Source organism: Haemaphysalis longicornis, unplaced genomic scaffold (genome assembly GCF_048455015.1).
Source record: "Haemaphysalis longicornis isolate Haplotype H1 unplaced genomic scaffold, Haemaphysalis longicornis Haplotype H1 scaffold_2, whole genome shotgun sequence".
Lineage (NCBI taxonomy): Eukaryota > Metazoa > Arthropoda > Arachnida > Ixodida > Ixodidae > Haemaphysalis > Haemaphysalis longicornis.
The window spans coordinates 164,500,521-164,527,077 of record NW_027526295.1 but is presented as its reverse complement, the minus strand read 5'-3'; the positions used below and the strand labels follow the sequence as shown (position 1 = coordinate 164,527,077).

Here is a 26,557-nt window from a genome sequence, read left to right as displayed (position 1 = left end):
CCTATGCTGGTATCGGCAAAGCTGGCGCGATGGCAGAGTGACAGCAACGCTAGCAAGGTTAAACCTTTCTTTAAATCCCCTTCTTGTGTACAGTCCACTTAGTCGCCCTCCTTGGAAGATAACGTAAGCGTAAAAATAAATAAGCGAATAAATAATTCCCCTTGTCACAGCTGGCAAAAAAAAAAAAAAAAAAAGCAATGGATCCCCGGCGGCGAAACCCTTGCCGCATGACTCCATACGACAGGCGTAAGTACCCGGCGCTGTAGATTGCAAATACGCTACGGAATGCAAAATTCAAAAATCAATCTTGCGAACAGGCTCGATTTGTCGATTGGACGCGCTTCGTCTAACGCTATGGGAACCAGCGGAGAGACAGGCAAGGTCGAGACCACCAAAGATGCCAACACCCTCTAGATATATCGTATGAGGCATATGCATTACCTTCCGGTCACACTTTTCCTCTTTCCAGCGGTGTGATCAGTCGTGTCTTAAGCTTAGCGTTACCATTTTTCCATCCAGACCATTTGGAAAAAAAAAAACGCAGCGTTCTTTGCAGGGCGTATTGCGATGGTAATGAGAAAAATGCCTTCTTGTCAAAGAGGTGTTGGCAAAGCGCAGGCACTGACAGCCGTTTCGAAAGATCGCCGACGTGAGAAACAACCCACCCGAACACGTATGACGCGCTGTCCCCGCAAGCTCGTTCACGTTGAAATAAAGCGAAACTATCAAAGGAATCTGACTATACGGGGCGGTGGTATTCCATGACCGGCTCTTTCTGAAAGCTTTACAACGCCGAGGGTGTATTGAAAGTGACACCGATGTAACGGCGCTTCGCCCTTGGCACACTCTAAATAAAAAAAGAAAGCGCTCTGACAACGCTTTCCTAGGAATCCCCCGCGCATGCAGATATAACCAGGACTATTTGAAATAAAAGTAGAAACGCAAAACTGAAAAGAGAAATCTCACTTTTATTTCCATGGCATCCCTCATTGTTCGTCACAAAGACGGCGTTGCAGACAGAATAAATTTAGACACAGACCCAGGAGAAAAATGTTCTGTTCTTTAAGACAGTAATTCGGGATGAACATGAGCACAGATTTGAGATCCAATATTACGTCCGGTTAGGGCAATTCGAAGCAGTCTTTCCAATCCGCAACTCTCGAAAATCATGAAGCCATTAGAAAAAGCATTGCGGACACAGAGAAGTTGCGGGAACAAAGCAGCCGCTATGCGTGTAAATAACGTAAACGTGAATTTGCAGTATTTCCCACGAACGGTGTAAGAATTCTTACTCCGTGTTCCCACGCATATATGCGTAAATACGACGTTCTTCCGCACGATAATTGGGCGATTTCGTAGTGATACGCTTTTTCATATACAGTAAATCCTAGCTCAACTAGTTTGACTTTCATTACTGCTACAGTAAATCTTCGTTATAACGAAGTCCTCTGTACGGGAAACTATCTTCGTTATAAGCGATACTTCGTTATAAGCAGACATTATTTGCCTTTAATACCCTGCAATGGGGAACAAGAGGACATTAGTATAAAGCGATATTTCGAGTAAAGCGCTTTTGTTATAACAAGCATCTACCTTATTGCGGAGAAAGCGGCACTCTCTTACAACTACAAATCACGGCTTAAGCCGTGCCGCTCTCAAAAGTCACCGCCGAGCACCTACATGTCGCAGAGAGACAGAGTACTAGGTGAGCCGTTTAGCGCCTGTGCACTAACTACATAAACAGTTTCCGCGCTGACGTGTGCTCCGCCGTATACGGTAGGATCACGTGTTGTCTGCGTCAGGTGAGCCCTATGTAAACTTGAAACGCTTACTGTGCAATGCACTCAGCGCTGCCCGTTAGCATTTCCACGCAACCTGTGAAACTTGACGTGTTTTCGTTACGAGCGCAGCGGATATGAACCGCTTGCGGAGACGAACAAAAAAAAAACGAAAAAGAAGGGGGGCGAGGAGCGAGTCGTGGGAGCGAAATCCTATCCTAGAGCATCCAGAAGTACAGAACGACGTGCCATAATTGTAAGCTTAAACCTGCACCGACGCATCGGGATACGAAAACAGAAATGACGCTCGCAGGCAGTCGCAGGTAGTACTCGGAAACAGATCACGCTCATAAATAATAAGGAATTCCCCGCCCGAAAGCGAGACAAGAAACGGACTGGCCACGCATGTTTTATGCATTAAGAAATAAAGACAAAAAAAACTGTGTACCTTGCACCGTACAAGCTACTCTAAATTTATGCGAGGCCGGCAATACTGTTATTTTCAATTCACAACTTTATTTAAGTCTGATATTATTTGTTTGTTTGCTTTGGCCGTAATCGCTAACAGTTGCATAATAGTACCACGGCTGCAATATTAACTTCGATGCAGTCGCGTTCAAATGTGTTCCCTTGTATGGCCCACAAGTCTGAAAAGCTAGGGAAGGGAAGAGGTGCCTTCAGTCCCCGTACAAATTATATATATATATATATATATATATATATATATATATATATATATATATATATATATATATATATATATATACACGCTGTTTTAGTTGTTCTGTTATGGTACGCGCGGTGAAGAGATTACTTTCCGGTATCTAACTTGAATGTGCTGAGTTTGAACATTTTCAAACAACGGAAAGAAGCAAAACCCACACAGTTTGAAGCTACTGCTAAACAAACATGACCATTTAATTAAATGAGTATTTTCTAATCTGAGCATCGAAAATAAACCTTTTTTTTCAGATTAAATCTGAAGTTTGCCACAGATTATGATGGAGATCACGCTGTACGCATGCACAAGAAATCCTCATGGTGTGTTCCTAGTATAACGCTTGCTAATTTGACTAGCGGTGCGCTGTCGTGTACGTTTTCCCTGCGTGCTCTCAGTCAATCCTTATAACTTTTTTCTCTGCACAAGTTCTCATTTCGGTGTCATTGGCGGAGCCAAAATACCTGAATAGCGTGATGCCCACGCCCATCCCAAGGCAGCGCAGCGCAGCGCACCCACCGGATGAGCGCACATGCCGCGAGAAAGAGCGGCGCGCGTTAAGAGAGCAAGGAGGAAAGTAACGCCCTTTCCACTCCAACCACATCGCTACGCTCGCGAGCACGTCGCGCCATCTGGGCGTGCAATGCTGAACATCGAGCGGCAAGCGGGCGATTTGAATCGTATTGCGGCCGCACGTTCTTGTATTCTCCCACTCACTGTTATGTTCATTGCGCGCACGTTGTGTTCAAACAAAACATTTATTACCAAAACACAACGTACCTTACTCAGTAACATATAAATATAGGAGAGCCGAAATATACGAAATTTCGGTGGCAAAGGGTGACATCTATCTGCAATGAGGTTCCATGACAATTTCGATGATTTAGTATTTCGTATTTTCGATGATTTAGTTTCGAGTATTCGGTCATACTACGATTGTCTGAAGCGGATCAAAAGTCTTGGTCACGAAACTCTAAAATGACTCGCAAAACGTTTTTATTTGCGTTTTTGTTCTAGTTGACTGTATCACGAAGCTGCATTGCCAGCGATCCCTCTAAACGCGACGCAGGCATTTCCGTACTCTTCCTAGATGGGAACGTCACGCAGAGATTTGTCTTTGTCTTTCCGTAACACGGTGATTACACACCTCCTCAGCACCCTCCCCCGACATCTCCTTCAAGTACAATTCGTAGCCCTGTATTCGGGAGACAGTAAAGGTTCCAGTGTCTTTTTTCCGCTTTATACTCCCTCTCCTGTTCCTGCCTGTTTGAATGAAGTAGCTTGGTGCATCTATAGCAGTCTTCAAGACGTCATCAAGTCTGCAGCAGTAGGGCAGTATTTAAACTTGCCGAGGTTTCCTTGCTTTTATACTTGATATCAAGTTATCCGGAATTTGGTATGGCCATTAAAGCTTCCTTTTGCTTCCCATTAAAGCGCAGTTATTTTTCTACGCTACCTTCGTGGCCACCATTGCTGAAGCAGCGACGCCAGCTTGCTCGCAGCCTATTTGTATGCTGCCGAACTGAACAAGCCTATCTCCAATTGAAGCGATAATGCCATGCTTTTAAACGCTTTATCAGTTTTGTTTACAATTCCCCCTCCTCTCCCCGTCTGAATTTCGTTTCTTGTTTTCAGCGACAAAGTACAAGCATTAAAGCTTAAAGTGCTCTAAGCCGTTATGCGTTACGGCTTCATCAGCATTCGTCGAAATTTCGGAGGCAAGCACCGCGAATATTGGCTCTACGCGGACGCACTGCAAACCTCTCTGCAGGCCTCACGGCTGTTAGGTGAACGTTAACCTCAGAGACCGCCCCCCACTGGACGATTATAAATTAAAAGACCCCGTGCCCTTACTGGCTAATTGGAGACTTCACGCTGGTAACAGGTGCGAAACAAAGAAGCGTCCACGACAGATGAGGCATGAAGTTGTCGTCGCTAATCCCCCTTGTTGGATAGGCATCCCGAGTACAAACGTACTTTCTCCTAGATCGAGGACAGCAAGTTCGCGAATGACCGACGAGCAGCCCCAAAGCATAACACCAGCAGTGCCACTGAAACGACCTCGAGTATTCTGCTTACGAGATGCTCAATAAATGTCATGCAAGTCTTTGTTCCTTTGATACAGCCCAATCACCGCACCACTAACCCGTTATTTCACAATTTCGAAGCGAAATAATACAGTTACTAAGTAACTATTTATGAGCTATAGTTACCACAAAATGTTTCCGACTGTTGCCGTAAAGGGACCATGTACTTTAGGTATAAATGATAATAACAAACATGTCAAGCTTGACGTCCACTGCATGGGGAGGTTACGAGCCAGAGACACCGCTCCGCTGGCCGCATTGCTTTACTACAGCATCCAGGAAAGAAATCACCTCGCACAAAAGATTGAGTGTCTCAACTACGGATCCATCCTGACCCTCTCTCCATCATCTTAGAGAAAAGTGGTGGTTCCTTATTTGACTAATATTCGCACGAAATCTGCGTCGCAAAGATAATCTAGAACTTCACCTGTGAGATCGTGTGGACTTTTACGCCACCACGCAAAGCTTCATGTTCAATTTTTCATTTAACCTCTCCTTTTTTTCCCCTCTCTTCTGCCCTACTTCTTTTAGGGCCTTTACTCCCTTCTCCCCATCACCGCAGGGAACATGCCGGCAAACCTCTCTGCTTTCATCTAATAAAGAGCTGTCTCTCGCTCTCGCGCTCTCTCAACATGAACGGATTGGCTGATGGCGTCAAAAAATAAAACGCCAATTATGAAGAATTTACGGCTCGCTTTCCGAACTAGTTCCTTCAATTTATTCGCAATCCTATTTCAGCTTACTCTCTCCGGCCATATTTTTGGTTGGCGAGGCTTCTATTCACTTTTAGTAGCGATTTGGACGCCGCTCGAGTAGGCCTCTTGGAAGCCGTTGCACAATCCACGATCTAGTATTTAGCGCAGTTTATTTATGAAGCAGCTTCTAGGCGCCTTGAGGGATTAAAACCCTTTTTAAATAAGCACCCCCGAGGAGTTTTGAGAGAGTGCATTCGGTTCGTAGATTCCAGTTTGAGGCCAATCCAGGGACAAGAGTTTCAACAATGCCATTACGCACGCCTACAACGCAGGCTTTTTTAAAAAGGAAATGAGCGATCGCTGTTACAGATCAGAACGTATTCTTCGGCATTATTCTTCGACCCCGCTTCTACGTGAATCGAATGCTGCCAAACCGTGCGAGTGAGGGAGTGTGTGATAACTCATCGACTTATCAATCTTGCACTTTGTGCCGCATTTCGTAGCGTGATTTATTGTCTAGCGGCCCCGCCGTGCAGGCGAAAACAACAAAAACCCTTTATTAAAATTCTCGGCACGACGCATGACCTTCGATAGGCGTTATACGTTGCACGTATTAGCGGGGAATATCGTGCGTGCTCGCCAGGCACAAGTAATACGTCTTCCGTCTCCGCCTTTGGGTCACGTACTGAGACTCCAATTTGATTTTACGGACAGCCACAATAACTGTAGTCAACACGAATTCACTGCAACTATATCCGCGGCGTCGTTCGACGCATCACAAAATATTTGCGTCATAGAGGGGTGATACAATGGACTTCTACCATGACCTTGATGTGCGCATGCTCCTGCAGCCTCCGCCATTACTATTGGTGACTGGCGCTTATCGGAGTCGCCGCTTATGATGGACGCGGTGGGCATACCAGGCTCAACACCAAGCAGATTCTGGTTGGCATTCGGTGGTCGCTTTGAAAGCGCTAAGTCATCGGATAGGCAAGAACCGGCACTGGGAAACGCATAACCCTTTCGTCCCTGGCGTCCTATATTTAGGACATGGACCAAAAAACTTCTAGCAATTTGAGAAAACCAAAACAGCTAGTTTTCTGGGAAATAGTCCTTCAACGATGTATCTTTCGATAGATGTCACCAGTGTGAGCTTTTTTGCTAAAGCTGAACGCTAGAAAAAGGAAAGCCAAAGTGTCACAGTGACACCAAGGACTGAAGTCCTAGTTGAATGACATGGCTCTAAATCTACAAAGGCTTGCACTACCAGCCTTAAGCTTTTTATGTGGGCTCATTGCTTTTTAAAGTTTATGAAAACAAGAAAAATAATTTTTTTCTGTTGTAAGTTTGTTTTAATTGCCTGATGACGTAATTAGATGTCATGCTTGAAAATCGTTAATTACTTCCATCACATGCTCATTTTTTTCTTTGCAAGCTGATGGGGCTGAAGTAGTAGTATAAGCGTTTATTTTCAATAAAATATTAAAGAAAACGCACAGAATTTTTTTTCCGATAAAGAAAACAATTCAGGGCTAGCTGAAACGGTTAAACGTCGTCAACAGCGCACCTAAACAGCGACCTTCACGCATGAAGTTAAAACAGCGGAGCGTGACCTGCAAGAAAAGTAAACCTGTTGGCTATCACCATTGCGGCGCTCCGTGATTAGCAATATTGGACAGCAGCGTTACCAGAAACCATGGTGGAATGAGCCATCGATTGGGCTTTTCCTCTACTCAGCGCTACTAGCTCTTTACTTGGCCTGGAAAAAGTCCGTCCTAGTGCACCTAGATAAGATAACCATATCTAGTGACACCAGTCCATCCGTACCCGTTCATTGTTTCACGCAGCTTGAATTTCCCTACTTTTCATGATCTGATCTAACAGCCTTATGCACATGCCTTCATATTTTGTCCACGTTGAGTATATCGTATACTTTTCCAACTGGTGCGACACGGCACCACACCGACAGTTGTCACGCGGTGAACACAATTTTCAGTGACGGAAGACATAGAGGCTTTGAATTTAAAGCATCTACAGGATGCACCAACCGCCAAAATTGAAGGCCCAACGCGGAGGCTGTCAGGGAGGGATATCCCCGAGGGTTATCCCCTGCGCTCCAAGATAGACGTCCAAAATAGACACCGCTGTTCCGTGATACACCCATTCGCGGTTACAGATATTGATATTATGGCTACAACTTTGACCAGTCTCTAATAATATTTCTAATGATTAAACTCGGTCATTTCATAAGGAGTGGCAAGTGCCTATGGTGCGAGATCTAAAAAAAAAATCACACGCTTAAACAGCTTTCTCAATCCCATCTGAAATTAGATTTCAAGTCTCGGAGTTGCGCAGGTTTAAATGAAAATCTGCAACATTCTAACAGCGTCGGGGACGATGTAGATATCATAAAACTTATTTCATTGTTGCAGAACAGAACGGAATCCGCGCTCACACACTCGTTAGCACGTGTGACCGAACGAGTTCCTTTATAACGTTTGCCGGCGTCTATCAATACAGAATTCCAGCAGCACTCCGAGGGCAACGCACTCGATCCGTTAACCAAGGCGCGGTAGCGAGAAAGTTTGAAGAGCCTTGATGGAAACGACCTTGGAAGTCCGCGCCGGCGGTCACGAGCTCGGCTCCTCTCTGCGAGCGCGACTCGTTGTCTTAATTGGCGAAAACCCTCCGCTTAATTTCGGCTTCTCTCCGACGCTCGGAAGTGGCTAGTCGACGTGCTGCTTCTTCGAAGATGACACTCCGAGTGAAGGAACGTAACACGAGGACCTAGAGCGTGGGACAACGTCTGTATATCATAGCGAAGATACTCCTATGGCGCAAGCGCTCCAGGGCGTATTTTGTCTGGCATCCGAGTCAGCCGAGTTTAGATTAATGTCGACTGCGTGAGGTGAATGAGCTTTATCAGCACCTCTTAGGCGCTGTTTGTTTAGATAGCTCGCCACGCCACTACGGTGCGCGCTCGACGAGCTTGGCGACGAAAACAGCTTGACGGCGGCTGAATTAACTGTCGTGAGATTGGGCGACGCTGAGCTTCTGTTATTCTTGCGCGGTTGTTTTTTTCCGACATATGCTTCGTATGAGCATTCTAATGACAGCGGTTTCACCACATCCATTTTATACGCGCTGGCTGTCTGGGGCTCTCTGGAAATTACCTTAACGTCATGTTACATTACTGCTTTCTGCCTTGAGACTTGTCTTGTGATACGTTATGGCAATACTCGTATTCACCTATGTATGACATTTCCCTAAAGCAAGAATGAAATTTGGGTGTATTTGGTCGCCACCTTTATAAAATGCGCCTCAAGGAATGGCCATATAAACTGCATTCTGTAGTCCATGTAGGTACAGGAGCTAAGTTAAGCTGAAACAAATTAGTTTTTTTTTTCTCTCGGGCAGTCAGACTTACTGCAATTTTGTTCGGCGGGAAGCGATGCTTTTATTAAAGCTAAGCTTTAGTCTTCTCACTGATGGCGTATGTAATGCGAAAACGCCTTGCAGGAAAGCCAACTTTCTCTGACGATGACGACAAATGATCGTGGGTGAAGTGAGCAAAAAAAAAAAAAAAAAAGCGATTCAGTGGCAGGAATCGAACCCGCGTCCCTCGTGTTATGAAGCTGGCGTCTATCGACATGGCGTAAATTCAGTCCGAACTCAGACGACACGAGAAAGCTTCGCGTTCAACCATCATGGAGAGGTGAATTATTTTATAGATGAATTTGCATTTAACAACTGAGGATGAATCTGACACTACCTGTTCGCTCCCTAGCCAAAGGCTTCTCTCAAATTAAACAAAGTTGTATTTTGCCTGCATTACCCCCTTTAACTGAACTCTCAATGTTCAGATGAGAAATAGGGCGACCCCAGCCCCTAATATTCCGTTCGATTTTGAATGGACACGGCGAGGACAGAGTGAGCGACGATATCGAACGCTTTCTCCGTACATGCCACCGTGCCTGCCGCCCTGCGACAAACGCCGCATTGAGACAGTATCATGTCCTTGTGGATATTTTGTTTCGTTCGGCGGCATCGTTTAGTGGGGGCGAGAAATGCCCCCTATTGTCGTTTCGCCACCCACGTTTCTCCTAGCTACCGAGCAGTTTTCGTTAAACTGAGTATACTTGTTATTCCACCATGGCAATCTTCATGTGTTGCATTTTGGCTTCATACATGATGCCATTGAGCAGCCCGAAAGGGATTGTGGGGGGAATGGTGGCAATGGGGACCAAGCTGCACTGGAGATGGATCGGAGCTTCGACGTCCTGAATGCATCGAGTTGAAAAGAATGGACAGATTTAACTATAGGGAAGCTACTTGACTGCTCTGGAACATAATGCTCCTCGCTACACATTCTCCAAAAACTGATTTGTCATCCCTGTTGAAGGCAATGTGCCTCGCGTAGAAGCTTTGCGAAGGCGGTAATTGTTATCTACGAGGCTTGCGGGCTCCTCCAAGTATTCTTCAGTGGAGTGAGCTAAGCTTGCGAAGTGTTTTCGGTGAGAGTAACATTCGCGAAATTCCAACTTCGGCGCGTACTGAACAATGTAGGCCTGCACTAAGACCGCAGAACAGACGACGCGGCTTTTGCATTCAAGACCCCTGTACTGGGAGATAATGTAAGCCAAAAACCCTCCTCCGCGGCCACGAATCTTCGCAGCCCAGCCTTAAGACTCAAAGCGCCCACTCAGGGTCTTCAGGTTCCCGTCACGGAAGGCTGAGTGGGGCAATCAAAAGTACGCTGCCGCAAGCTTCCGTCGTGCGGAATCAATTACCAATCTTAAGCGTTCGTTTTAGGACCACGTTATCACGCAAAGCGCTTCGTGCGCAGGTGTAATTGCGAAATGTGATAAACGCGGCAGAGAGCCCAGGGCCAAGGAACACAACACTGAAGCCCGGGCATCGCATGAGCAGAGCCCGAGGCACGGTAGATCCAGCGCGGAGCTTGTTACGAGCGGCGCAGCGCGCTCTTACCCCTGCAATAACGTTTCATCAGCGGGAGAGGGGGCGACAGGCGACGACAGGCCTAATTCCACTGCTCCAGGGTACCCTTTGGCGGGAAACTTGAATGTGTCTATTAATGTCTGCCCACACCGCCCGTTTCGCGCGACCACCGAGATTCGCTTAGGGACATGCTCGAACATGCGTTCACGCAAGCGTGGTCAGGCGGGCTTTTAGATCGAAATGCTTCATTAGTTAGCGCAGGAGATTAATCGCGCTTGACCGTAGGTAAGTGAGTTAGAACTCTTTCTGGAGAGACGGCGGAGTCGACAATGATGGCGCTGGTATACGAGATACACGCCCATGCTTTCCTGGAATCAGTTCAGCCGGTAGGCGACGTCTGTGCGCGTGTAATCCCCGGCGGCAGTGGCGGCGGCGGCCATGCGCTCATGCAACGTCTGTGTTCGCGCCGCACCTGGAATCCGTCGCAGGTTAATGGACCGTGCAAAGTCACGTCGTGTACGACCGTAAATTCTACCTCCGGTGTTCATTAATCCTCCCTTGCAAGCCCTCCCTCCCATTCCGTTATTTACGTCTTTGCCGTCACGTCTCGACCACGGCACGGGGGTATACACATGCGAGAGTCAAAGCGGTAAAATGGCACAGGGGACAGAGATGGGCTGTGTAACAAGACACATGGCGCTTTGCCACCAGCTGCGCGATCACATGTGCTGGAGGCACGACTAGTCAAAATGAAGCGACATACAGTCTCTACGTGTCAGGAGCATTTTAGCTTAATTTTCGCTCCTCGCCCAGTGAGTTGATTTTTATTTCTTTTTAACAAAAATTGCTCGGAGTTGCTCTGCCAGATACGCGCTTTTGAACAGCAACTTCCAAAATGACAAATCTCGATATGCTAAAGGCAGCGTTCATAGGTCTCATTTAATCATTTCTGAACTCCGTAATTACTTATTGGGCATAAATATAACAGCCACGTCCAAACTAATGTTTCCAACTCAAATAAAGTTTCAAAAGTAAATATTCAGAAACTTGGTTTAAGCGAAGCAAAATTTTATCGTCAGCAAAAATACGGCTCCAGAAACAGAATACAGCCGTCTCATATGGTCTTGGATAAAGTAGTGGAATCACCGCTTATCTAGACGATTCCTTTCCCAAGAGCTGATTTGGCTAACACGTGTTGATTCAGCAACGACAGAAAAGTCTCAACGTCTCCGCCTCATCAACTGAGTCAACAACGCCCTTCGTGACGATGAGACTTGCTTCTCCAACAATTACTGGACCTTACACATAGAATCAGCTGCCGGAAACATCGTGATCCGGAGTCATGTCTTCACTTAAAATTTCCCAGAATAGAACCATCTCCCGATAAGGCCGAATGGTGAGATCACGCCTCGTATACATCCGCTCAGTGAGAGGCGATGAATACGGCTCGCTGTATCATTTCCCGCAACTTTAAATTACTTTATATATTTGATCCCAGGGTGACCGCAACCGCGGGATGTAGCAGTGCGTGCACAAAAGCCAACAAGTGCAGCCTTGAGTAAGAAATATTTCAGAATAATTTCGCGCTTTCCTTTCGCGCCCAGTCCTGTAGTTCTCTGCGGCAAAGATACGCGTTACGAGATGAAATTGAAGCGAGGCATATATTTCATAGAAGATTTTTGAAAATAATGCAAGTAACTTTCAGCGCACGGCAACAGATGCCCGTAAAGTTGTTTTTTTTTTTTCAGTTCAGTTTCAGTTTATTAGTGATCCCAAAAAAAGTAGTACGATAACAATATTATACAGATTACGGTCCCGTAGTTGAAAACTGTATTGGGAGACACGATGAATAATAGCGCGCAACAAATCAGAACAAATAAACAAACAACACGTGATACGTACGAGTGATTGGTAGTCAAATATAAAATTTCTAGGGATCAGTAATCAATATAAGGTAGAGGGCGCAACAGACAACCAAAATCAATGCAAAGAAAGGGGGGAAGAAAAGAAAATAATGAGTGCAAGTTTTTATCGGTCATTGCTAATCAAAATAGAAGTCGCTGGATAATAAAATACAATAAAATGCTTGCAGTTAATAATTTATTTAAAAAAACTTAAGCGACATTCTAAATGATTGCAAGATATATATATATATATATATATATATATATATATATATATATATATATATATATATATATATATATATATATATATATATATATATATATATATATATATATATATATATATATAAAGACGAGCACACATGTCCCATAAGCTCATGCAGAGGGTCTTTGGCGACGGCAACGGCACGACAGCAAATTGGCGTTGAGCGCTTTCGGAGAATGCAGCGGCGAGGATCGTACGCGGCTGCGTCGTTCACGCCGCTAAGCCCCGTTGTTAGCCGGAATTCGTTGAGAAAACAACACGCGCGCCTTTGTGATATAGCCCAGCTGCGGCCCACAACGACGCGTTATCACGCCCGGCCGGCGACATCGGAGTCAGGGTTGTTATATATAGCCCCGGGCTTCGCGATATATGCGGCCAAGTGGAGGCACAAAAGCATTGTCGCCGCAGCGCCTTGCCTAAGGCCGCTCCCGTCCGCGAAGAAAACACACTATGGCTCACATCACAACTTAGGTGTGACATGCAGGGACAACTGTCCGTATACATGTAGGGAGGGGGCAATTGTCCGTGCATGCGACAAGTCCTTTAAACGCAAACGAATGTACTGTGTAGTTGATGCGCGAGTAAACAAGCGCAACTTTGTGTAACTGCGTAACAACTTCGCAACAACTGTCACAGAATAGTTTAGGGCATTATTAAGAAAAAGATGTGAAGTGAACCGCTCGAAACCGCATACGTCACGGTGACAGACGTGGAAAAAGCCCGCTAGATAGATAGCAGAACGGCTTAGCCCAACAAGGTTTGGTATAGTGCGTGACCGCTTTCTACGCCGTTGTAATGATAAAGAGGATGTGTACTTGCCAAGCGTTAGTGTAGTTATAGTGTAAGACATTCGACAGCTGTAGAGCACGGTGAAACGTCGATCGGAAATTAAGTCGTTTCGATGTTGTCGAAACGGTAGCCGAGGCGCTGTATTGAAGCCTGCCTTTACCACATAGTGCAAGTAGGAGATGGGTCGATAACAGGCTGCCAAGGTCAGTACTAACGAGCTTAGCTGCACCCAGGTAATAACAGCGCAGCGAAGCGTGACTGCAAGGTTAGTTGGCGGACGCAATGACCACAATAACGGCCGGATAACGAGCGCACACAAGCGGCGTGACGTGCAATTCGCACGTACGTGGCCGAGCAATGCGATGCGTTTGGCTGCCGCCACTCGTTTTGCTAGCTTCGGTGACGCGTGCAGGTCAGGCTGGTTTAGAGAAGGTAAGTGCTTTAGTCACTAACTCCAGTGAAAGGAGAGGCTCAAACAAACGTATCTCCCTCGTTGGCTTCTTTATATACAGCTGAACTTGAAGGGGCCATGCAGAAGACAAAACACAAGTTTGCTTTATTCGAAAGACTTCGGGTTTTATAGTGCTCCCGGCTCTTGTGCGGTAGCAAATGAGAAATGCATCGCTGAGAAATGCATTCACTGAGAAATGCATCAATTTAGGTGAAATTTTTATTTTTCCGCCAAATCGCGTGTTTTCATAACGGCGCACATTCAAACGAACTTCCACTGCGTGGTTTGGCTTTGCAGCCTTGCTTGCCGTCAGTCCACCCAGATGGCGCTACCATACTCAGCCACGGACCGTTGTACGCCATTGCTTTGTTTTTGAGCGTATTTACACCTGGATTGTTTTTTAGGGTAGAAAGTAATCGCCCCGTGCAAGATGGGGTATGCTCGACAAACAGGGTCACGTAAGACAACGTCGCTTACACCAGTCGGCCAGTGTCGTGTAAGACAACTCCAAAGCGGCGGAATGCATGCTTTGCAGCTAAAACAAGCATAGTGCGCACAGTACCAACAGCAGTGCGCATCGGTACTTCTGTGTTTAAGTGTATTTTCTTAACTTACATTGTTTACCGCACCATTCTTAACTGTTGTAAAATGAATATGCATTACATTTATGCGCAAATAGCTCGTTCGGCAAGCTTATAAGCCCTGCCTAATTTGCATTTGCTTTTACCGGCCTAAGCCAATCACCCACCTGGGCATATATGACATCACAGGATCTGTTGCGGGAATTGAGCTATTGGGTCGCATGTCCACTCGCTGTCTTCCTAATTGTATAGCTTATTTCAGCGAAGCGTGCGTTTAAAGCAGTGTCATTATGATTCTAACGAGGCAACCTTTCCATTGAACCAAAATAAGCACGAGCAAGAACAAATTACACGTTTCGCACTACGTTGACGTCAGTGCGCTTCATTTTGTTAGGCCTGCGAAATCTTCACTTAGGTGGTGGCAGCGGCAAGTCAGCCAAAAGCAAACACCGAAATAATCTTCTGCGTACACAACGTTTCGAGTTGTGCGCCTCCTTCCTCCACCACATCTATCCCACATTATATCCCCGCCCAAACTGCCCGGCATGTGGCGCTCGAGATACCACGCCACACGCCATTTGGGAATGCCCCTCTTTACCCCCGCTCCGTTTACCCAACCCTCCCACTGCCTGGCTGGAGGTGACCGGGAGCTCCTCGCCCGAGCTACAGCTCCTGACCGCCACTAGGGCTCAGGATTACCTGGCGCGCCTCCCTCACCTGAGGGACACTCGCTAGGACTGAGCCTCGTCAGAAATAAAGTTATTCTCTCTCTCTCTCTCTCTCTCTCTCTCTCTCTCTCTCTCTCTCTCTCTCTCTCTCTCTCTCTCTCTCTCTCTCTCTCCTTAAGTCGCATTTAGAGCCCATGTGTGCGTATGTACAACCTGAGATGAAAATTGGACCTGTGGCACAGTGCAGAACTGTGAGAAGTGCGCGTACTACGATGTGGAGAGTTCCGTGTTCACTATTCGAGCAACGTCACCCCGTCTCTTTACCCGCAAATGCTTGAGAAACGGCTAGCGCGCTAGAAATTCCGAGGGTGGGGGGGATTGAAAAAAGGCGTTCCTACTTATAGCTGATTAGCCGGCTTCCAGTGAAGTTAAACAATAACACAACGGCTGAGACAGATGATGTTTACACGCGTCTGTGGGCCGTCAAGCCAGTTTTTAAGCAAACCCGTTACTGCTGTAAAACGACTAAAAACGCGTACTGCTTGAGCTAGACACGGTTTGTTTCTGCATTTGGCCTAACATATGCAAAGATTAAGATTTGGGCGCAGGTTGAAGATCCCCAGGAGGTACAAACTTGTTCCGAGCCCTCCGCTACCCTGCGCCCGGGCGTATACCTTCGGCGCGCTAATTCCCTCATGAAAATGGATGTAGAGTTTTAATAAACTTTGTATTGCGGTTCTATAGAGTAAATAAAAGTTCAATTAAAACTCATACTTTACGGACTGAAGTCATGAGGAAGTCAATAAACATTTTATTGCACAATCTCAACTAATATTTTATTCAGCGGCCGCTTTTCTGATGGAGGCGAAAAGCAAAAACGCCCGTGTGTTCGAGATTTCGGCGCACGTTAAAGATTCCCAGGTGGTCAAAATTAATCCGGATCCCTCTACTACGGCGCGCCTCATCGCCTGCGTTGCGTCGGCGCGTTAAACAAAGAAAAAAAAGGTATACAGGTATAACATTGTATTGCCTTCAAGACATTTATTTTTTATAACCCTCGTATTGCGTTTATATAAAGTGAACCAAAACTCCCATCTTAAAGACTTCTGCCAATAGAAATTCAATAATCTTCTTATTGCAAAAATGCAACCCCATTTTATTGCCTTCAATATACTGAATTTTACAGGTTCTGTGTTCTCTTTCTATATAGGGTAAATCAAACTCCTAATTTGTAGACTGTGGTCATTAGATAGGCAATAAACTTTTTATTACGAACACACAGCAAACATCTTATTGCCTTCATTATGTTGGGTTTCAATAGACTCTGTATAGCGTTTCTATAGCTCACCCACGGAGGTCTGGCAGTTTACTGGTGCATATATATGTGGGGTGCTACTGCACCGCGTGCCCCGGCGCATGAACCGATATCGCGCGATGGACGGCTCGTGCCGCTCGTCACTTCATCTTGGGAGCACTTGGGAGCGGTGGTGCCTGGGGTGACGGACATCACTGCCGGACATCGCGAGCCGTTAAAAAGCTGCGCTGTTAAAATTCGCCAGAAAACCTTATTCACAGGAAACAGCTGATACTACGACTGCACTCAATATGAATTTTATGGAACGCCAATTGAGGTAAATTTAATAAAAACGCATTGGAAACCCTATTCAAAGTTAGCTCATTTGCAACAGGATGTTGTGACTGGGCACAATAAGCATTTTACAGAAATCTAATTCAGATAAATTTAATAAAAACCGGTCAGAAACTGTTTTCAAACGTGACATCACGCGACAGGACGTTACGACGATACCCACGAAGAATTGTATAGAAAGCTTATAGGATTTTTTTTATACAAGCCCTACAAGAAACCAATATACCACATTCAAAACCGGTAAGCTCTATTGACTTGGTTCTATAGACTCTTTAATTAAAACTAGGTGACCGATTTGTATTCGAAACTCAATAAAAATATTCTATAAAATGTTAACAAAATGTTTTAGGGTTCTTTTGAGCTATCTCTATTAACAAGTTTAATAAATCTCGCCAAATATATTTATGAGGAATCATACCACATAATTGTAGTATATACAAATAGAACTAGTTCCTGCCGCTATCCGGAGAACTGAAGCAACATCACACGCGACTTGCTCAATAAAATACCAGTGCTGAATAACCAGACATTGTGTATCATCGTTAACGCTGCGTGCTAAAAAAGTAAAGGAGCACCAGTAAAATGATAGGTGTTTGTCATTTGCTGTTATTATTCAGTGTATTTTAAGTTATTCTGTACAGGAGGTCCCGCTACAGTCTCCGACCTTGGGACCTCCTTATGTATATAACCCCCATGTATAATTCTCAGATATTAATAAATTGATTGATTGATTGATTGATTGATTGATTGATTGATTAATTGATTGATTGATTGTGAGTACAGTCTGAGGAGGCGGGGGGTGGATAATCGTGCAATGGGTAGTCCATGAATAAGAAAATAGAGAATAATCGACACGAAGTAAACCCAGCGACCCAATTCGAACATTCTTCGCGTATTATATGCGTTAGTACACCCAGGGCGTCCTTCCGCTTTCGTCCTCAAACACATTTCGGCCGCCACGACCACGTTTTGAGCCCGAGACCCTGACCTCAGCAGCAGACCTAGGGTCAATTATTAAGGTGCGCTTTCAACACACCTTAAAAACAAACACTGCAGGTTTAGACAGTGACTGAAGACAGTGGATTTGAGCATTTGCGTAAGGCGTTATTTTCGCGTTACGCAAAACGTGCGCCGCTGAGGGGCATACCGAGTCGCTGATGTTCGGGCAGCTGTTTTCGGCTTGACCGGTGGCGCAACTCGACCCTTCTCCCTCGTTCCCCGTTTCCTTAAATGTAGCTGACCATCGCACGATCACTGACTTCGCACTGGAGAAAAACAACGCGGCTGCGTAGCCGAAAGGCCGTTCGGCGAAGTTGAAAGACCCCTGATGCCAAGACTAACATGCGGTGCCCCGCATCACCGAAAATAGCGGCTCACAGCAGTCGTGAACAGAGCGTAGAGCTCAGAGACCGCGAAAAAGACTGGCTCAGTCTATGCTGACTCAGGCGCTGTGAACTCGCACACGGTCAAGCATCGTCGAACAAGAGGGTCTTTTCTGCGCACACAGGATGCTTCTTTCAGCGCCCTAGAGAACATAATACAGCAGGGATCTTTCGAGACCTCGTGGATTGTAAGCTTTGCTAATCAAAATCAAGGGGGCGGAAAGTGTGAACTGCTCCGAGTAAGAACCGAAACGAGAGAGCGGAACGTTTAAACTTGATTTCACTAATTTTAAACTCAATACGCGGTGCACCGGCTGGTGCATCGGAATGACGCAGCCATCCTTGTTGCATGCATGTGCACGTGCGTGCACAACCACGTCAAAACGTACGGACATAGAATGCGTCAGGAGGCACTGTTTCCTTTTCGGTTTCTTTTGCCACGCATAGTCAGTCAATCCCCAAACCAATAAGTCTTAATGTGGAATGTTCTCAGTGACCCCCAGCTCAGCTTTAAACGAATGCCCAAATTAAGCAACCCCTGAGCTCTTAGTATGGGTCTCACGTTCAGCAACCAACCGTACCCTACACTACTGCGTCAGCCACGAGTTCTGACCGGGCCGCACGTACGAGCGGCGCCGCTCACACCACTGCGTTTCAGTGGGTCGCTCCCGGCTACGTCAGAAACGAAGAATACGGGAGAACGCGGTGCACGAATAGCAAGGCAGAGGCGACAAAAGCCCCCGCAAGGTCTGCTTCACCCCCATTCTGTCTCTATACGCGCGTGCGGAATTCAGAGCAGCCTCCGCCGCCGGTCCGACACAGAGTGACACACGACACCGAGGCGTCTGCGGCCTCAGCCGCCGCCGCCGGTGGGAAGGGGGCTGAAGGGAACCAGTGACAGCGAGATCACAGGCGCCGAGCAGGAAGCGGAAGAGCACAACACAAGGCAAACGACGACGGCGACGACGAGAAAGAAAAAAAAAAGAAGCCCAGGCTCGAAATACCGAAATAAAGGAGAAAGGGCAGGCAGTGCGGAGAAGCACGACCACAGTGTCGGGGGCGAGGGGCCAGGGAGGGGAAGGGCAAGGCGAGAGCCGAATGACCCAGTCTCGGCGGAAGAGTGAGTTGCTTGGTGACTGAGACGACTGACGCTTCGAGTGCGTGGCTGATGCAGCCCGCCAATAATGACTCGCAGACATATGATACGAGATGTCAATCCGCACTTCTCAGAGGGAAAAACGCCTCGGAAGCCCGTTCACTCGCTCCTCGGTGTTGTTGCAAATCTGGTGGTCGGAGCTAGCTGACTTTATTTATTTATTTATTTTTTGAGGGAGCATTAACCAAACTCACACATCCCGTAGTTGGGAGTCGGGTCAGCAATGGCATATTTCATGATTACGCCCCCACGGCCTGACGTTGCGCTGGATGTGATCTGGGACCCGGTGCGGGGACGTGCTGAGACTGCCTAATAGAGGCGAGGACAGGCGTGTATCCCGTGAAGCCGCAAGGTAGCGCGCTGATGCAAAATATGCTTCCCCTCCCGGACCACGCCCCCCTTTTTTGAATGACGCTGACAAAAAGGTCAGCGCCCCTGTAACGGTTGCCCATTTGTGGCTCGTGTTCACGAGAGCACGTGATTTCCCATTTCGTTTCATGCAGATGCGTCCTAAATGCGTTAAGGAAGCGAACGTAAACATTCTAACTTTCAAGCGAAAGCATGTAAACATCTCACCGACGAGAATAATAGTGCGGTAGATTGTCAGGTTTCCGTGAGCAACGTAGAGTCGGTTCTTTTTTTTTTTATGCACACGTTTGCATGCAGTCACTAAAAGCCAACAACCTATACACATCATCGCCCATGTGCATTGAAGTTCTTTCACAATAAATTGCAAGAACAAGAACGCAGTTATGTCTTAAGGTTCGTGCTAATTTACCTATTCCGAAGAATATCATTTGGCATTGGAAAAAAATTCGGACTTCGCAACTTCTTACCCCTCCGACCTGTACGATGCTTGAAGTTTTATAAACAACGATTACCAGTCTTGACACCCGCTGAAGATGGCGACAAACTTGCAGCGTCACGCGAAATACCTTCTGTGTAAGGCGGCCTTCTCTTCTAATGAAAATCGCACTCTCTCTTCCTAAGTATGTCTGACACATTTACTGGCACCATGTACGAATCAGTCTAGGACTACTTTTGCCTCCGTGTTGCTTATGCCTCCTCGAGCAAAATGAATTTATGGATCAAAAACAAAAACAACTAAACCCAAAGTTCCCAATTAGGCTTCGAAAATAGAGAGAAATGGGGGGAAAGGGGGAGGGAAGGCCACTGTGAACAACCTCGAGATTAAGGGAAACAATACGGCAGGTTGGAACCATCTCGAATCATGGTCAGAAAAGGTAGACTCAAATCTCTCTTTCACTCTACTTCCGACGCAGTGCCATGCGATTCCAAAGCAGAACAGCTCACAAGATGACTTATTCGCACAACCAACGAAGACCTGCGTCAAGTTATCCCTCGCTACCAAAAAACGCTCCGACCGTATATTCCCATGCCATTGAGCCGACTAGACATTTCACCGTGTAAAGAAGAGCCTGCTACACAAGTGAGAAATTAGTTTACGAACACCCGCGCGGGGATAATCCCTGAACTGCATTCTCAAGGATACACAATGCGGACGAGATGGATAAAGAATGGATACACACACACAACCAGTCTCCGCTTCTCATTTGAGGGGAGGGGAGGTGGAAGAGGTTGGTCTGCCATTCTGCGAGGAGATGGTCCCACCCGTACCTCCTCCAAAACCCCCTCCTATCTCTTACGACGTACGCATGGTATGCGCTTCTCTGGATGCAGAACACATAGTACATTCCTCGTTAACGAACACAAGTGTTTTTTTTGTCTCACCCGGGACGTCGGCGAATCCTGCCTACCGCTTACGGCGAACTTGAGCATCCGTGAGCGCGCACCTCGGCGGCCGCAAACCACGCCAGCGTCGTCAGCACGAAACTAGCGCGGCAGACGTGCGGCACCAGAGAAGATGGACCGGGCCTCGGGCGGAGCGGAACCCCGGCTCGAGGAGCCCGCGCGCAGACCGAAAGGTTAAAAATATAGAGCTGCTGGGGACTCGAATGGAGGCGGGAGAGAGAGAGTGAGAGGGAAAAAGAAAGAAAAAAAAAAAGATGCTGCGCCGTACGCTGGGTCTCCGAGGAGGAGGAGGAGCAGTCTCAAGGAAAAGTGAACCAAAGGAGAGAGAGTGAGAGAAACAAAGCCGTGAAGAAGCGAAGGAAGAGGAAAGAGGAACGGTAAAGAAGATGAAGAGCAAAAAAAATGATGCCCGTTCTCGCGAGGGCAGATGTGGGAGGAGAGGAAAGAGAAAATAGCAAGGGCGTTCGGAGAAGAGAAATGGAGCGAATGCACACAAAAAGGACTGCGCGGAATAAGAAAATAAGAGAAAGTTCCGGCTCCTCGCCTAACAGAGGCGCGGCACTGTAATCAAGCAAACGGAGAGGTGTTGAAGGACCCGATGAAGGTTGTTGAGGGGAACACCAGCCGTAAGGAGCACAAGTCATTGCGAGCAGAGCTCGAGGCGCTCGTTTCATAACGCGCGCTTTCCTCAGGACGTTGCCAAAATGGCCACGCCTCTTCATCCTCCAGATTGGCTTCTAATCTCACAGTGGTAGTCACATTCAGTAGGCGCTCCAACGGCGTTTATGGGGCTGCTTATGCGCTTTGAGTGTTTTGAAAAAAAAAAAAACAGTAAACGGAGTTCGCAATACGGATAGCATTTCGTACAACATCTAGACGCAGGAATTGAAATTTCAAGGGGCCAGAACAAGTTTACGCCACATTAATGTCAAAACATTTAAATATATATATATATATATATATATATATATATATATATATATATATATATATATATATATATATATATATATATATATATATATATATATATATATATATATATATATATATATATATGGCTAGCATAGAACGAAGGTATACAGAGGCTGACTTGAAGGACAGGCATGACACTAAACTACAAGGATGGATCTTACGCCGATTCGTCTTTTCTCCACGAAAGAGGTGACAGAAAGGGGGCGGGCAGAGAAAGCCTTCAAAACGATGCGGTGGTGCGTAAAAGTGCTCTTCTCTCCCGCCAGAAGCTAGGAGCGCACCACCGTCCCCTACTCCCCCTCGAAAGAGAAAAAGGCAGGTATGGTGCCACTGCCGAATAAAAGGCAAGAACGGAGGAACGGGTCCTTCTTTAGAGGACAAGTCGCCAGTAGACATATCGTCAAAAAACTCCGGAGCACACGCATCAATGTATCTAGTGAATTCTAGAGAAAAAGGTGGCAGAAGCAGAGGTTGCCAGAGAACACCGTACGACCTTGTGCCTCCGCGGTGACAACCGCGAACCGTGGGTCCGAACTCCACAACGCGCGGTGAGGCGCTGCTCCCGCCCTTTCTCCCTTGCGCCACTTCCTCGAGTTCCGTCTGTGCCTCACCCAGCGCGGAGCCCGAAATAAGAACGGACGACGCGTGGTAGTTGAAGCGGTGGAAGAGGCAACGGAGGGAACGGTGGTGGCGTCGTGCAGAACGTCTGGGGAGACCCTAGACACGCAAACAACAGCAAAAAATGAAGCGATGAATAATGACGCAAGGATAACGCGAAGCTTTTATAGAAGGTGTGCTCGAGAGGTCGCGGTCGCGGCGTGAACGCGCTCGTTTTGGAGGAACGGAACGTGGTGGCCGAGGAAACGCAAAGGCCGCATACTTTAGCTGAGTCGGACGTTTCATTCATTAACAGCGTTGTGCCCAGCCAACACGCCGCGCAGCTTCGTCGTGATGTAATTTTCCATATACGAGTACGAGGTCACAAACAAACCCACGGCAAGCGCTGTTATACTTGTATGTTAATAAGTGCCGCGAAATATTTCGTAGTATCCAGAACCAACTGTAATAACAGCTTAGTCTCGGGAGGTCAAGTTGATTACAAAATAGGGAATTTCGCAAATATTTGGTTTCCATAAATGTGGACACCGATTATATACTCTGAGCCAAGACTACCTCTTACTTCTTGAAAGACATCCATTTATTTTCTCTCTCTCTCTTCTAGATATAGCAAGTTTTGCAAATTCAACAAGATGATGTTTCCCTCAAACGTTTTCATGTTGCTACTTCATATTTCCTCAGCCCTGTTACAGTTCAAACGTTAGTCTAAAAAGCCGAATTTCTCGAATGTATTCATTTGACGAACAGGTGCTGAGTACCCGACCGGAAGTTCAGCATTCTTTCGATATATGTATATTACGAATTTCCAGATTTTACAAAACAATTTGAAGTTTCCGTCAACCGGACTTCAACCTATGGACAAACAAACTCATGTCTCCTGAAAGAAAACTACTTGATTAATAGTAACGTGATTTCAAAACGAAGATGTTCTCTCTGCTAGAAGTTGTTAACGTCATCAGCCAAGTAACCGAACTACTCGTGGCCATGGTAGGAAAGGAAATACGGGCTGTTTTGCGCACCTTGCTTCGTGTATCAAATTACAGGGAAAACTCGAGGCGCTGGGGACGTGCTTGATAACGCTCGTCGAGAGCACACAACTCCTCCAGTTCGGAGAATATCTGAAACGTACGGAGCAAAAGGGCGCTTTTCCAGACACCGTAAACAGGAAGTCGAGGCGACGAGCACTGGAGTGGTATAAACTTCGCATATACCTTTCCGGCCCCGAACCGCTCAATGAGGTACACATAATAGTATACTAATAATGTAATTTCGCGTGGACATTACAAAAACCATGCAGAGGAGATAATGGACGCAAACGGTAAAAAAAAAAAATTAAGGCCGTTCCACTCATTGTGAAAGCTTTCGGAAGTGCAGAGCAGTGATTTGCCATAATGGGCTGTAGCGCCGTTATCCGCTCACTGCTACCACCCAACGCAATTCAAATTTCCCGCCTTCGCAGTGCTCGCGCGCCCCCTGCCTGTAACTGCGCCAGCGGGAGTTCTGTTCCTTTTGTGCTTGCTTTTCCTCCCGCAAGTGCCGGCGTAGTACTGCCACTTTTTTTTTTTTCGCTTACTATCGTAAAAACCAATCCAACGAGCATTCCTAACTAAATGAGAGCGGGCGCTGCGGGTTAATTGCGTATATTTTGCCTCAAATGTATCTACCGTTTTCTTTGCGCTAAACAACGGGAAGATGTATGACAAGCGCCAGCGGTTCACCAGTTACGAACGCTTGTGACTATATAAGCTGCTTGTCTTTCGAAGCCTCTGGGTTACGCTGCGATGACAGCCGCTGCGACGGAACGCCGTGTGGATACTTGGGTCCAGCGAGCGAGCTACGACGACAAGGCGAGCCCCTAAAGTACTCTGCACTTAAAAAAAACATTGAAAGCGCAGCAGCAACAACAACAAACAAACAAGTAATAGCGGAGGCGCTTTTGCTTCAGTGAGATTGCATCGGAAACACAGTGTATCAACGCATACATCACCTCCACACCCAACAGAACTCCGAACTACGATAGTGAACGGACGTTAGTGGACACAATTAGAAACCAAGCAGAACTGACTGATGCGTTGACGAGCCTGTTCGTGCGACTGACATTATAACCTCCACCCACGCAGATACCTGTGTCAAGGCTCCCTCAGCACGTATCTCTAAAAGGCTAAGAGGATTGTTCCTGGAAAGAAGTCAAACTTCATTCGGTTCGTCCCCCGCGATCGGAACAACAATTACATGTGTAGGTCATGTTTACATGACACCGGTTCGGAGAGTTGTTTTTAGAGCACGCGTTCTGGCTTGCGAAGCCGTTAACGACAGCCAGCTGTTGACGGCGCTTCCGCCCCCCCACTCCAAAAATGTTCAGCTCCCGTTTCCGGGTTCAATCTTTTGGTCGCCCAACAACACCCTTTCGGTCGCATGGCGTGCTTGCTGGCGCATGTTCTAATTATAGCGACCACCCCGTTATGCCCCAAACACGAAATATAACCCAGACACCTTTCACTCTCTCTTCGTCAAATAGTTACAAAAAATCCGACCGAACGGCTTCATTCTCTCCTTATTCCGTTTATAAACGCAACAAAAAAAAATACAAGTCCGCTCAGTAACATGATCTAACACGAACAAGGAATGGGAGAGACACAGACTACCACACAAAGTACAAAAGCGTAAGACGCTGTCACTGTCGACACCCTAATTTGTCACGCCCCCCTGCCAAGACAGCGAAGAGCTGCGCGCTAACAGCGCCACAGGAAGGCTGCGTTCGACGAACGCGGCTAAAATAGCGCGATTTGGGGAACCGCGCGCGAGAGCGCTGTCGTGCCGATCTTCGCGCACTTCCGCTGGTGACTCGAAGGTTGCGGACTTTTCACACCTCCATATAGCCACCGTAATCGTGGCCGCAGACTCTCCTTTCTCCAACTCCCCTTGTTATTTTACTTTTTTGTTGTTGTTGTGGTTGTGGCACGCGCACATGTGTGGAGAAGTAGTCGAGGTAGGGCTAGTTCTGCAATTCTTCAAGCCCCTTGTCACTCACAAACCCTACCGCTCCCCGAAACATGATACAGAGGCTCAGCATGACCAAAGAATGAAATGAAACTTCTCAAGGCGCAAACAAGTGCAACCGAAGCTTGCGGCTGCAGTGTCTAAAATTTTGTGTGAGACGTCTTAATTACGGGCAGGTACGCTCGGTCCAACGAAGCACGGACATCATCACCGTCGCAGAACCAGCCGCGAAAAATATTACAGAACATACACAGTATGCGGTGAAGGTATACTAAGTTTAATGCCCGAAAATTGTTAGAATACGCATGAGTTACTGTGGGACAAACGTGCAATGCGGCCGTTGGACCCCTGCACTTGATAGCATTGTAATGTGCACGCCTTCGGCGCCGTTTGACCATTGTCACAAAACAACGTATGCTGTCTGAGTATTGTCTGCGCTTCACTTCTAAGAAGCGGATGATTGTACCGGATGATGTTTTTATGCCCGCGTGCCGACCCCCCACCAACGACCGACAGAAGAACCGGCTGATAAGCGGACAAGTGCACAATAGGACACAACAGAAGTGTTTCACGACTGCAGCGATGCTTATTCTACCCAGACATCTGCCAATCAACAGGAGACCCTACACACTCGTTGCAAGCGAATAACATGAGGCCAGTCATTTCGACAAGGCTAATATAATGGAATGAAGCGTGTAATTCGGCATATTGTGCACTACACAAGAAGCCTATCTCCTTAGCGTTCAGTTTCCCCGACGTTGAGCACTAAAACCCTCATAAGCAACGAGAGCTCATATATGCTTGTGCCGGTATGCAAAAATGCGTAATTTTAGTGCGAACACACTAACTGGCCAATTGAACAAAATGCGGCTTCGGCGACGTCTGTAGCTGCGAAATGGCACCTGAATTCCCATTGGCTGCGAACACCGGTATGCGCTGGCCTGACGTTCCCATTGGCTTCCACGTGCCATGGGGCTCCGTAGCTATGGTCTAATCGTTGCTAGACGAAGACCAAGCCGAACTGTTGGCAGCGCCGGGAAAGGAGGGAAGGGGGGATCGCAGACGCGAGCATGCGCCGACTTGAGGTCAGTGTAACGTGCCAGCCGG

General features: G+C 46.8%; 1 protein-coding gene across 12 annotated transcripts in view; it reads right to left on the bottom strand.

Moving 5' to 3' along the window:
• The window catches only part of LOC144169428 (tensin-3-like), a 292,831-nt gene that overhangs the window by 102,567 nt on the left and 163,707 nt on the right, over positions 1-26,557 (bottom strand). Inside the window, exon 1 of one of the 12 annotated variants that reach the window (XM_077698578.1) lies at positions 20,837-20,998. The exons of the other annotated variants lie outside the window; for them this stretch is intronic. Within the exon in view, the coding sequence (XP_077554704.1) occupies positions 20,837-20,884 (48 nt within the window). The 5' untranslated portion in view covers positions 20,885-20,998. Of the gene's footprint in view, positions 1-20,836; positions 20,999-26,557 lie in introns of those variants that run through there. 12 annotated transcript variants of the gene reach the window in all.